At 35.5% G+C, this 13,941-nt stretch overlaps 1 protein-coding gene across 2 annotated transcripts; it reads left to right on the top strand.

Annotated features, from left to right (window-relative positions):
* Window positions 1-9: 9 nt before the first annotated feature.
* On the top strand, window positions 10-13,045 carry si:dkey-171c9.3. 2 transcript variants are annotated; one of them, XM_087260970.1, is made up of 4 exons: window positions 10-259; window positions 3,183-3,251; window positions 5,896-7,410; window positions 12,457-13,045. In XM_087260970.1, the coding sequence occupies exons 2-4, from the start codon at window positions 3,183-3,185 to the stop codon at window positions 12,628-12,630; spliced, it is 1,758 nt and encodes a 585-aa protein (XP_087117096.1). In that variant the 5' UTR covers window positions 10-259; the 3' UTR covers window positions 12,631-13,045. The 2 variants fall into 2 exon arrangements, with proteins under 2 accessions (XP_087117096.1, XP_087117097.1); XM_087260971.1 differs by having other exon boundaries at window positions 11,896-13,045.
* Window positions 13,046-13,941: the final 896 nt, after the last annotated feature.

The raw sequence follows: 13,941 nt of genomic DNA, 5'->3' as shown, positions 1-13,941 counted from the left end.
CTTTGTAATATCGTTGATTACACTGGCTGAGGGCTTTCTTATTAGATAAATAACTGTTACGACGTTAAATACTTCGCTTATGTCCACAAGGCTATGATATAACGTTATATTATTGTTTTTTACAATTAAGCCACACCTCTCAGCTCAGCCACCCACACACTCACGCAATGCATTTGTTTTAAACAGGAAATCATCAAAGTCGTCCCTTTACTTCCATCAAGTCTATCAAGCTGAACTTGTTTGACTGAAATCACACAAGGTATGAAAAACAGACATTTGTCTAGATTTACGAAGAGGAAAGTTTATTTAATAATTCATTTTAATTATTATTTATAATTAGTTGTGTTTCTTATTAATGTACCCTTTTGCATTACTGTTTCCTTTTTGTTTTTCCACTATTTTAAATAGGTGTTATGCTTTAAAAAGTACAAAAATTATAACTTTTTATAAATGTTTTTGACAGTCTGTGTTTTATAGCTTGATGAAATCATATAAGTTAAAGATTATATATATATATATATATATATATATATATATATATATATATATATATATATATATATATATATATATATATATATATATATATATATATATAGTGTTTAATATCTTTCATTTTATTAGCAAAGTTTTTTGCAGGATGCAGTGTCAACCAGTGGTGGAAAGAGTACTGAAAAATCATACTTATGTAAAACTACCATTAATTGCCCAAAAATGTAGTAAAAGTAGAGTAAAAGTATCTTGTAAATATTATTGTAAATATTACTAAAAATATGCGTAAAAAAGTAGCCCTTTTAAAAGTACTCAAGAGTAGTGAGTAGTAAGGCTAGATGATAAAATCGGTATCAATATTAATTGACCAAAATGTTTTATCGACTTTGACAGAATATCAATATTTTTGTTTTTGACTATTAAAACTATTTCCCTTATAAATATATTTGTGTTTTTGTTGGTAAATTTTAATAAAATTGTTGAATAAAAAAAAATCCAAATTTTCCTAAATGGATTGTTAAAAATATTCAATAATTATCCATATCGAATGATATGAAACATGATATTTTGATAATGGTTTTTGCAATATCGCCCATTAAGTTTGCATAAAATTTGTGCAGGTATGTGTAAACGTAACATTAGTGGATTTAGTTAAAGGTCTTTTAGCCATGTTTTTAGTCCACATACTGTAAACATTTTTCATCTTCTCATCAGTGTCTAAACAGTCTCTGAGTTAGTGTGTGTAAAGAATTTGGACATCTTCTTGAACAATTATAATAATGCTTACAAACACTTTGCTGCATTGTCTTGAGGTTGTTACTTTCTATGTGTGATTTGATTGGACGAGAATCACAGGACTGATTTTTTCACTTAGACAATCCCCATAGACAAGAATAAAATAAAGTAGTGACTGCAGGTTGAAGGAAAATAATGGAGTAAAAGTACCGATACAGCACTAAAAATGTACTCAATGGAAAGTAAAAGTAAACTTTTTTAAAACTACTTAGTAAATTACAATTCCTATAATATGTAATATGTTACTTTAAACCACTGGTGTCAACCAAAAGTTGCTTCTCATGTGCTTTAACGTTTTTCCAGTATGTTATAGAAATACAAGGAAATTTAATTTAATACCACATCACACACTCTAAAACTTTGTTTTATGGGACGTTTGATATCAAACAGCTCTGCATTTCCTTGAACCAATACAATCACACACATTTTATTGATCTTTTAAAAAATCTCCATCATCTGTGCTTTATCATAGAATCTTCTTTAAGTGTAATGTCTTTATTAAAAATGTCAAAGTATGATCATACACAAACAATAGTTTGTAATTAAAACCAAAGGCTTTTCAAGGTGATGTCCTCCACCACACTGCTCAGGAGACCTTTTATTTTCAATTCTCTTTAAATGTATTCTTAATCTAACAAGAACTGACTGCAGCTAACAGGTTATGCATGTGTTTTAGCGTTCATTGCCAAATTAAATAAATGCGTGAACACAACGTTCTTTACACGTGTTAGTCTGAGCCGATGTCTGTCAGAGATTAAACAGACACCCTTCCTTACAAGCCTTTTTTTATATAAAAAATGTGATCTTGCCTTAATTTTTAAACTGAAAGTCTGCAGTAGAATGTAAATGGAAACATTTTACCCACCATCGTTTCCTGTCAGTCACGTGACTTAGTTCCTGTAAGAGCAATTCATCTGATAATCGCTTGTGGTTTTCTAGGTCTATTTTTGCTCATTTGACATCACTGTCTGTCTTGGATATAATGTACCTGTGTTTTTCATTTTTGGCCTGTAATTTCACCAGGATCAAGTTTTCTGCATTCAGGATGCATTAGTCAAACCCTTTTCAACTAAATCATTGAATCTGATAGCCAGAAAATAGGTTGTTAAAGGGAAAGTTCACCCAAAAATGAAGATTCTGTTATCATTTAATCATCTTCTGCATCTTCAAATGTTTTATGAGCTGTTGAACACAGAAGAAATCTTGAAGAAAGCTGCAACCTGTAACCATTGACTTCCATAGTAATTGTTTGTCCTGTTATGGAAGCCAATGGTTATAGAAATCTTCAATATATCTTCTTCAGTGTTCAACAGAAGAAAGAAACTCGTATAAGTTTTGGAACCACTTCAGGGTGAGTAAATAGTCATTTTTTAGGTGAACTATCCCTTTAATAAGGTATGATGGAGACCAATCAAACTACCACATTTTGTATTTCAGAAAATCACAAAGGACTACTTTTGTCCACAATGATTATTTCATAATAGTGTGTCATAATAGCAAGTACCCCAAAAGTATTGCTCAATCATGCTCTTTGAGATTTACTTCCAAATAATTACAGTCGTTAAATTCACTTGAAAATCATTGGCAGGGGTGTTGCAAAAGAGCTAGAACGAAATTGCAGGTTGTTATGTTTCCATCAGGAGCATTATTTGGAAACTCTGAACTGGAATATCAATGTATTTCTGTCAACTTTTTGTTCTGAGATACAAAGTAATGTTTATTATCAAAATATACAATGTTAAATGCTGCAAAGGTAATTAAGATGTAAAAATATGTATGCAAATAAATTCAGAAATAAAAAATATTAAATGAAATGCATCCAAACCTGATAATAACCAATATGGTAGCAATATATTGCAAATTCCTGAAATAGATCTTACTCTTTTTGTTTTCAGATGATTAATGAAGAGCTGTGCAGTTCATTTAAACTGTGTGATCTAGTCAACACTTCAGAATCTGGTCATGTAAGTACTGATATTTTTTACATTCATTCTATGTTATCTAATTTTTAGATGACGACGTGACTTTCTACTCGGAGATGTTAAAACACTTAGAACTGTGCTTTACTGTGCAGGTATTTATAATAAGCACAGTATGGAATACTCACACATTTAATATAGACCAGGGGTGCCCAGACTTTTTCTTATGAAGGGCCAAAGACCAAACTTAATTAAGAGCTGTTGGCCAAAGATAAATATACCAAACTTTATTACATTAAAGTTTCTATGTGTTGTTTCCTAGTATTTAAAAATAATGAGAATACATTGTTTAAAATCATATGAAATAATGCAGTACATATTTACATTTTTTTTTTTAGAATTAACTTATTACAGTAAAAATACAAACAATTCCTTTAATAACAAAATGGAGTTAAGTGCTGAATACACTAAGCTGCACCTGCCTTTGCCTTCATTTGCTCGCCTATGTACATTTCCCTCTGTCCATTTAGTGACAGTATTTAAATATTTAAAAGATCAGACTTATTTACAAAACAAAACTAATTACAAAAGAAAGAAACACAAAGTTACATTAAATTCGAAATGACAATCTCAGTCAAAGATATTCATCCCAACCCCTTCACTAGCATTTTCTCTCTCTTCTGGTGGGCCAAATTAAGGTTAGCAAGGGTCAACTTTGGCCCACGGGCCCAGGTCTGGCAATCTCAGGTGTAGACTATACAAAAAGCAGTTAATAAGTGGTCTGCATTAGTGGTCCCCAACCTTATTATCACCATGGACCGCTCAGCGATTGACTATTTTTTTCAAAGTTCGGGGTGGGTGCTAGGCGACCATCAACCATTTTCTCAGAGGATGACAAGTTGACAAAACATTGCTGCAACTCTGATGCAAGTTTCATTTATGGAGAAAATTATAAAGCACTGCATTGTTTGTCTGAGGTTATTAGTTCACCGAAATGTTTATTTCATACAAAATATGAAGCTGATCAGTCAGTTCTTGTCATGTGCTTCGCGGTGCGATTGCTTCATTCTGAAGATGTTTTCCACCAAGTATGCCTGGAACGCGCGAGCGAGTTACCCTACTTGTACACAGGGCTCCAAATATCAAAATGTCCTCGCTGCATGCTTGATGACGTAGGCGATCATCAACTATGTAGCGGACTTTGTATTGCCCACTAAGGTAACACCCATGCTACTGTGTGTGACAGTTGGGTTTAGCGTTGGGGGAGGTGTAGGTGATCGTCAACTTGTTCCGCCCACTAAGGTAGTGCCCATGCTACTGTGGCAGTTGGGTTTTGGGTAGGGGAGGTGTAGGTTATCGTCAACTACTTAGTGGGCCTTGTTCCGCCAACTAAGGTAGCGCCCATGCTACTATGACAGTTGAGTTTAGGGTAGGGGGAGGTATAGGCTATCGTCAGCTATGTAGTTAACGTGGTCAACTATGTCATCAAGCTGTGGGCTGCAGCAAGGACTGTCTCCCCAATATGAGCGAGCTTCCATTGGAAATAACAAACTCGCACACAGGAAAAACGTGATGTGTGATTGGCTGCCATCATTTGCGATCTCCGGCATTTGGTCTTCTTGCAAAAATGCTGGATTCACCTGATTTGTTGACAAATGGGTTGCGGATCCATTCCTTGGCAGTTTGTGGGTCTTTCACTGGGCCTTTACCCCTTCGCAAAAAAACTTGCCAAAGACATATGTTTCTTACTGGACTGCTTGTGCATGGGTTAAATTTTGGTGCTCAAGTAATCGAAATATAACCAACATTCATTCATTCATTTTCTTTTCGGCTTAGTCTCTTTATTTATCTGGGGTCGCCACAGCGGAATGAACCACCAACTTATCCAGCATATGTTTAACGTAGTGGATGCCCTTCCAGCTGCAACCCATCACTGGGAAACATCTATACACACTCATTTACACACATACACTACGGACAATTTTTAGACTTGTGGGGTAACTTGAGCAGCAGGAGGAAATCCACACCAACACGAGGAGAACATGCAAACTCCACACAGATATGCCAACTGACCCAGTTAGGGCTCGAACCAGCGACCTTCTTGTTGTGAGGCAAGAGCGCTACCCACTATGCCACTGTGCTGCTTATGTAACCAACAGAATACGATAATTTCTCAAGATAAAAGATTTTTCAAAATAAAAAATCGTTAAGACTCTACGGACTCTACGGTTGATCTACGGACTGGTTCCTGTCTACAGCACAGGGGTTGGGGACCAATGGTCTGCATAAAAGTGAAGTTGCTTAGACCTATTTTGAATAATGAATAGGGGTAGGGCATTTTTTGAGCATCATTCCCTCATAGAAAACTAGTAAAATGAATATTGCTATGCAGTTGCTATGGAAGCCATCAAGTTGAAGTCAACAGATGGAATGATATACTCCAAACACAGAAGCAAATGATCAGACTTTGATTAAAAAATACCAAAACAAACTTTCATTGGATTAACTTGCATAGATCCATTATAATACCTTAAGAATAACAACGTGAGTTAGCAAAATAAACATCATGTTTGACTTCACACAGACTTAAATAAACATCATAAACCATAAAAAGTTGTGTTAGCAACCCTAAAAGTATTCACAACCATACATAATGACATGTTTCTCATCTCTGTTATGACCTTTTCAGGACTCTGCACAGGTAGTAATCATCAGTGATTCATCCCCACAACCTGCTTTTAACCCATCATCAATCCAGCATGCTTTGGAAACATACAGCCGATTGCTGGATGCAACATTACAACACAATAGAGAGCCCATTCAACGTTTTGCAGAGATGACAGCCCAAACTATTATAGATTCCACATTGAGGCTCAGAGATCCAAGTAAATCTGTCAAAGTGAGACAGGACGAAGTTGAGATGCTAGCAGAAGAGCTAACATTACAGGTCTGTTGCAAAGCATTGGAAGAGATGGAGAGGCATCATTACTCTGATGATCCATCATCCAAAAATATATATGATGGGGTAATGGTGGCGACTTACGAAAACACACCGGTCCTGTGTTCCACGGGCTGTCACAAAAACACATCTGAAATGGAAATAGACTGCAAGATGGAAGAATACGATGACGCATATACTGTAGCCTATGCTACATCCTTAAAGAGCATGACTAGCTTTGGCTCTATTGAATACCCTGATGCTCCTCCAAGCACCCCTTTACTTCCAGAGATGATAAGGAGTCGAGCCAGTTTCACAAGGAAGCTGAAGGGAGGATTGGCCAAGGAGTTTCTTCCCTCACCCCCTCCGCCAACCCCCAAAGACCACATGCAACCCTTAATGGAGAACCAAACGACAGATACGCCTGCTGACTTTGTGGTCAGACTAATGCGCTCACTTTCGCTAGAGTGCTATCAAAATGGCGGACAAGAAAAAGAGTACACAGAACCTGAGGATGGTCAAAATAGCATGCTGACTGACTATGCAGCTCAACTATCTGCTGATATCCTGAATTTTATCACCACCAATGAGGTCAAGGATGAAGATTATCTTAAATGTGTAATGGAAATTGCTGACCAGCTAGCTGGTGAAATCGTCTCAGGGTATTTAGCAGATGTGATGTTAAGCAGAGAAAGGAAGGATAAGGTAGATGTGCCTTCAGCTAAAAGATCTAGCATGCCAGTCTCTGCAGCAGACAGGGTAAAAGTGTTAGCTAGTGAGCTAATCATTAATGCTATAGTTCAAGCTTTTGCAAAGCTAAGACAGGATGAGGTTGAACATGAAACCCAGCCATATCTTTCAGGCAGAGCGATGGAACCACAGCCATGGGAAGAAGATAGACATTCAAACACACTATGTAAAGACTCAATCAACTCCCACAAAGCCTTCGGTAAATCAGAATTGAACACCATTTCAGCTGATGACACAAAAATGCCATCATTGGTACAAAGATTTGCCAACGACTTTGCAGAAGTCGTGCTCCAGCAATCAATATTTGATGCTTCCAGCTTGCGTTTTAGCTGTAAGCAATCTGACAGAAGTGACATGGTCTCACAAAAAAACAAAAACATAAAAATAATCAAGATACGCACTGAGGAAAGCCATCAGATCCAGGAACTGCAGTGTGTTCTACTCTGGGCTGCAGCCTCTCTGACAGGAACTTCAGCACTTCAGTTTGATCTGCCAGACACAAGGCTTCAACAGCAGGTACAGATTGTTACTGTCTTCACAGACCAAACTTAATATAGTAAAGAAGACCAGAGAGGGTTGTAGAAACCCTACATAATGAGCTAAATCTAGAAGGTCTAATTTCACAAGGATAGCAGAGCTATTGTAATTATATACATAGATGGTTCATTAGTGGCTGTTTCTATGAGCTGTCCGCCATATTGGTACAGTCAAACCAGAAAGCAAGTTTACAGTGCACATTTAGCTGTAGTTATATGGATAAACAGTAGATTTCAATATCTGTAATATAATTCAGGAGATGATTTTTGCCAGACTAACACTCAACTCAATTTATTTCTAAAGCACTTTCTATCAACTACAATGGGTACCAAAGTGCTGTACATAAAAACACATAAATACATGCAAGGAACCAAAGTACAAAAACTCACAACACATGATTAAAAGCTAAAGAAATTAAGTGTGTTTTCTGTGACCTCTGAAAAGACTCTGAAGTTTGAGATGTTCTTATGGAGAGTGGAAAACCGTTCCAAAGTCTTTGAGCTGCTGTTAAAAAAACTCTATCACCTCGACATTTCAAGTGTGATCATGGAAGTTGCAAATGTTGATCCTTAGAGCAAAGAGATCTCACGTGTTGGTGTAACAGTAGCACAATAACCCAAAATGACACAACTAGGCATGCTCATTTTGGTTAGTTTTGCCAATCGACAAACGCTGCTTGTTTACTGAATATTAAGCGTTAACTGGTCAGATTAATATTAAATTAATATTTAATTTAAAATAATAATTGAGGTGTCTACTTTGTGTCTGACACAATAAATATTGAATTTTAAAATACTGATTTATTTTAACATGTGAACAACAGCATACAGAACATTAGAACAACAGCACATCTTCAAGCACCTGCAGTGATTCCACCCGCATAGAAAAAATTAATAAACTAAATAAAATAATAAAATAAACAGTCCTGCCCTCGATATTTTTCACTTAAATGACAAATTTAGATGACAAAACAACAATACTGACTGAATCCTTTTTAAAACCTGCATATGCTGTTTGTCCAATCATATTTTTTTTTCTTTCGTCAAATAAAGATAGGCTACCTCAAATCTATCTTAACACACAAAATATGCATTAAATCAATGGAAACCCCAACTCTGCTTTCATTTGATTGAAGAATACTACGTATTTTTCAAAGTATTCTTCAGACTGACGCAACACGCTTTTTTTCGTTCTGGGTTGATTTTTAATTTTTTTTTATTGCGGGTACACAGCGCACAACGTCAAAAAACGCGAGGCACAGCAGGGAGCCGCAAAACGCTCGCGGGCATTAGTAAACCATACAAAAGATGCCCCTTTTAATGCATTTTCTGTGATCTGCCCCTTATGCAGCCAAACGTTTAAAATATATATAATAATATTTTTTATAATTTATTTAACTGATTTCATTAATCGGTTAAAAACGCATCCTTTCGGTTAACGGTGAATCGGTTATTATGAGCATCCATAGACACAACATTAAAGTTTACAATAGAAAGTTAACGCATATAAAAATAAAAACCAAAACAAGGTTAACACATTTGTTTGGGAATTTAAATATCTGTGGTTATTACACGCAGATGCTGCACAGCACAGTTTTGGCATCAAGGAAAACTCATTGATTTTTACTGCGAGTGACAACATGTTGATCATTTCAAGATGGCGGATACGTCAACATGTCTGGAGCAGTTGAATGCAGCATTTATACAAAACTGTTGTTGGAATCATTGTGATAAACAATGAAAACAGTCAATGAGAATCCACCAAATTGTAAAGGAAAACAGAATTTCATATGTTGATTCTAATACAGAAATCTATATGGTAAGGTTTAAACAGGCCTTAAAGGGATAGTTTACCCAAAACTGAAATTCCTGTCATCATTTACTTATCCTTCATTAGTTACAAACCTCTTTTTTTATCTTTAATGGATAGCACAGTAGAGAGTATTGACAGGATAGCATGGGGAGCAGAGAGAGGGGAATAATCGGTAAGAATCATGAGGTGGAAATCGACCTCAAGTCGCCATGAGTGCCGCTGGTGCCAACTTTGTTAATAAGTTATTTTGAGAAATGTTGAAAAAACTGCAACCATTGAATTCTATAGTATTTTGTTTTACTATTGAAATAAATGGTTGCAGGTTTAAAACATTCTTTTAAATTACTTCTTTAGTGTTCAACAGAAAAATGAAATTATATTGGTTTGAAAACAAATTTGGGGTAAGTAAATAGTGAGTACATTTATATTTTTGGGTGAACTATCCCTTTAAAACCTGTACCCATTTTGACCAATATTGGAAATTGTTTTAGCATTCACACAGATGCTAACATTGTGTCTGTTATTATAAGTGTGCACTGCAATTTTCTCGTATTCTTTGAAGTTGATTCTTACTGTCTTTCATCAGCCGGAATAAAAGAAATTGTTCTGAGAAGCCATTTGATTGATATTGTTCCTCACTATCATTATAGCTGCGACTTTACTATACTCAGAGAATTTGAATTAATATTCAGAGTGCATTGCATAGTTATTGCCAGTGGTGTGAACCAGAAATAAACTCTTTTTTTTTTTTAAAAGATGAATTTCAATGTGTAATATTAAAAACCTTACCTGCAAAAAAGTGAAAGACAGACATTAATTGATTAGATTTTTTTCTCCCTGAAAAGGCTTTTGTTTTGATCACATTGAAAATTCAGAAATTTTCTCTTAAAAGTTTTCACAAAAGTAAAAGCACTATAATTATTTGATGTTATTCATTGTATATTCATTGGTTTAATTAAACAGTGAATTCCTGCAATAGTATATGAATTCCTATTGGCCTTGATTTGCTCTTCAGTGTTTGAATCTTAAGCAGTGAAATTCAAACCAAACTGTACTGAACTAAACTTAAATTCAACTCTGAAATCTTGACTTTACTAGAGCTTCTAGGTTAAGCAGCTTCGACACAATCTACATTGTAAAAGGGCTATATAAATAAACATGAATTAAATTGAATCGTTCAGCTTTTATCTGGTAATAAATCCCCTGAATCTAATCTTTTACATACTAATTTGATGTAAAAATGATAAACAATATATTTAATAACTTATACATTAAACATTTTAGGGCTGCACAATGTATCGGAAATTATCGTTATCGCGATAATAGTATACACAATATCCATATCGCAGAGAAGTGCAATAAATTAAATTCAAATTTATTTATAAAGCTTTTGCGTGCTGCATGCATAGATTAGCCAAATCTGACTAAATTCATCCCCACCTCTCCAGTAGGTGTTGTTAGCTAAAATGAAATGCTAATGTCGGGAGACAAAAGAGGAAAAAGACAACAGCCAATAAGAATCAGAATTTCCAGTGTGGTGTTCATTCATTCATGGCGTTTTTCAAGTCTAATTGTTTTTTTTTTTTGTTTTTTTTTTTTAGAATTAATAAGCTCTAAAAATCTCTATTGAATGTTTATTTTTAGTTTGACCATTACATAAATAAATTATTTTTATTAACTGTTGATAAAATTGTGTGTTTTTTAAAGTTAGTTATATTGTAAGAAATATCATTATTGCAATACTCAATATAGTATATTGCATATTTCTCTAGTATCATGCAGCCCTAATGCACATTTTGTTAATTAGAATGAGAATCCATAAAAAAACTGTTATTTTGAATGCGTATATACACAAATGTTTTGGTTTGATATTTACATGTAAAATGTTTTTGCTATGTAATAATAATAATAATAATAATAATAATAATAATAATAATAGTAATAATACTTTGGAGCAAAATTTTATTACTAATTTAATAATTGTGTATGAGGAAATAACATATACACAAACAAAAATGGTCTAATGATAAACTTAACTTTTACTTTATTTAAAATGGATAAAATAGTAAAATAGCAATAAGGATGTATACAATTGTTACTTTCATTGTATAGACAAAATACATAAACAAGTATAAATAATAATAATAAAACACTGTTTTCAAAAACAATTTTCAGAAAAAAAAATATATATATATTTATATATATATATATATATATATATATATATATATATATATATATATATATATATTCAGCTTTTTTTTCAATTCAGCTTTATTTGTATAGCGCTTTTACAATGTAGATTGTGTCAAAGCAGCTTCACATAAATGGTCATAGTAACTGGAACAGTGTGGTTCAGGTTTTAGTGTTTAAGTTCAGTTCAGTTCAGTTTAGCTCAGTTCAGTGTGATTTAATCATTACTGAGAGTTCAAACACTGAAGAGCAAATTCATCGATGCGCAGCTCTACCAATCCTGAACCATGCGAGGCAGTGGCGACAGCAGAGAGGGAAAAAAAAAACTTCACCTGATGGGAGTGAAGAAATATATATATATATATATATATATATATATATATATATATATATATATATATATATGTGTGTGTGTGTGTATATGTTTGTTTGTATGTATGTATGTATGTTTATTTTTAGGCATGTAGTCAGGAGGAGTACAGGAGGTTCGAAAGACCCACCTCTCACTGACAAAGGACCAGAATTTGTCCCAAACATAAGTTAATTTGTCCTATTTTGACTGCTTGTGGCATAATAAATTTTGAAATTAATCTATCGAAAAAGGTTTTAACATCAAGTAAAATCTTGTGTTGGCTGTCGGTTCAGTGTGACTGAGAAAAGTTGAACGTGCTGGCCAGTTTGCTATTTAAATTAATCATATTGAAACAACAACAGGCTGCAAGCTGGTTTTGAGGTTAGAAAACCGAGACAAGGATTTGTGGATGTTTACAACTTATTGTCTGCATGTTTTGCATTATATTATATTGAAGTTTTCTTGACTCTGCATTGAAAGTTTTTGAAAACCCTGTAAAAAAGGTTTGTTAGTTCCTTTGATGTTATTGTTAAAGTAATTAATAAGTAATTAATTCCTCTACTTTTCTCAAATCTATAATTGTTCTTGTTATGCAAAGAAAGAAGTCCATAATACTCATTATAAGACACCTGTATTTCTTCTTATTTTCCTCACTCTTTCCCCCTCAGCTCTGCAGACTCTCTCGAAGTGCTGGTCTGAATGGCTGGACAGTGGCCTCTTTAATGGCTTCCCTCCATGAGTTTTGCGACACGCAGCAAGAAGCCAGCAGAGGGCGCTACGAGAGCTCTGAATCTCTCCTGGAGCATCTGCAGCACCTGACTGACAACGCATGTTTAAACTGAACTCAGGCCAGCTTCACCCTTGCAGAACCATGCACCACCCCTCCTGAAATGAAGACAGAACACAGCAGGCATCAATCTTCCTCTACACACTCTTCAACGTCCCGAGCGCTAATAAAAGCAGACAGAGTCCTAACAAACTATGCTCAGTTATAATCGATTTCATTGAAAACGAGCCCTTAAAAACGAAACAGCTGTGCGTGCGCTGCCTCCTCACAATAATCAGACATCCGAACCAAAGGCTAAACCACAGATATTATTAGGTAAGCAGAAATCAGACTACAAATCAGCTCTAGATGTTACCACCACCCAAAACACACTGACACTTTCTTGACCAAAGATCCTTTATTCTTAACGTCTGTGTTTTTATATGTCACTGCCAATAATAAAGTGCGTCTGAATAATGATAAACAGCCAATATTGTATTGTTGGAGCTGTTTAATGGTGCGGTGCTTAAAGAGCCCATATTATACATGAAATAGGGTCATATCCTGGTTGTAAGGGTCTCCAACAACAGTCTAATATGCATGCAAGGTCAAAAAACACTTTCATGGTCTTATAATCTGCATTTATTTTTAGCTAATTATCCCAGCGACTTCTGTATGAATCGTCCAGTGATTCATTTGTTCCCAAACCCCTCCTTAGCGCGAAGCTAATCTGCGCTGATTGGACCGATGACAGTCTGTCGCGATTGGTCGACTGCCTTCAGTCAGAGAGGGAAATGGCCAATAGCTAATCAGCAATTTAAAAAGTAATCACAGTTCATACACGATTTTAGCTGCCACACTATGGCGAGTGGATAGTGCCACGGATAACCGAACGAAGGAGACAGTCGTGTACTCGCCATACCACACACACACAAAAACACACACACACCTCCGGATGACAACGCTCCCGCTTCCGCCCGCACCCGCCAGGTTTTAGCCTGAGAACCCGCTCCGTTTTCTGCCCGCCGCGCCCGGTCCCGCTAGAGCTAAGAACACAACCAAAAATCACCCAGTATACAGTCCAGACAGCCAAGCTGTCTGAATAAACACACACACACAGCACAAAGCTCGTTCGTTCGTTCGCTCTCTCTCTCTCTCTCTCTCTCTCTCTCTCTCTCTCTCTCTCTCTCTCTCATACGCGCGCGTGCGCACTAACACACACACAAGCACCACGCAGACTCTCTCTTTCTAATTCGCATAGCAATATCCGTGATATTGCTAGACAGCCCGCTCCCGTCCCAAATTAAACCCGTTACAGCGCGGGAATAAATTTCCGAATAAATCGCGGGAGCACAACTCTAGCACGAAGCTCCATAAACAAACAGCA

Source organism: Danio rerio, chromosome 7 (assembly GCF_052040795.2).
Source record: "Danio rerio strain M-AB ecotype USA chromosome 7, GRCz13ab, whole genome shotgun sequence".
NCBI lineage: Eukaryota > Metazoa > Chordata > Actinopteri > Cypriniformes > Danionidae > Danio > Danio rerio.
The sequence above is the reverse complement of the archived record's forward strand: the minus strand, read 5'-3'. Positions and strand labels throughout refer to the sequence as shown.

What these genes read in the sequence shown, in the direction of transcription:
- si:dkey-171c9.3 (XM_087260970.1), top strand. Translation starts at nt 3,183, where the DNA reads ATGATTAATGAAGAGCTGTGCAGTTCATTTAAACTGTGTGATCTAGTC. An exon ending in ACACTTCAGAATCTGGTCAT is followed by an intron (nt 3,252 to 5,895) that starts GTAAGTACTGAT and finishes TGACCTTTTCAG; the next exon opens with GACTCTGCACAGGTAGTAAT. An exon ending in ACACAAGGCTTCAACAGCAG is followed by an intron (nt 7,411 to 12,456) that starts GTACAGATTGTT and finishes TTTCCCCCTCAG; the next exon opens with CTCTGCAGACTCTCTCGAAG.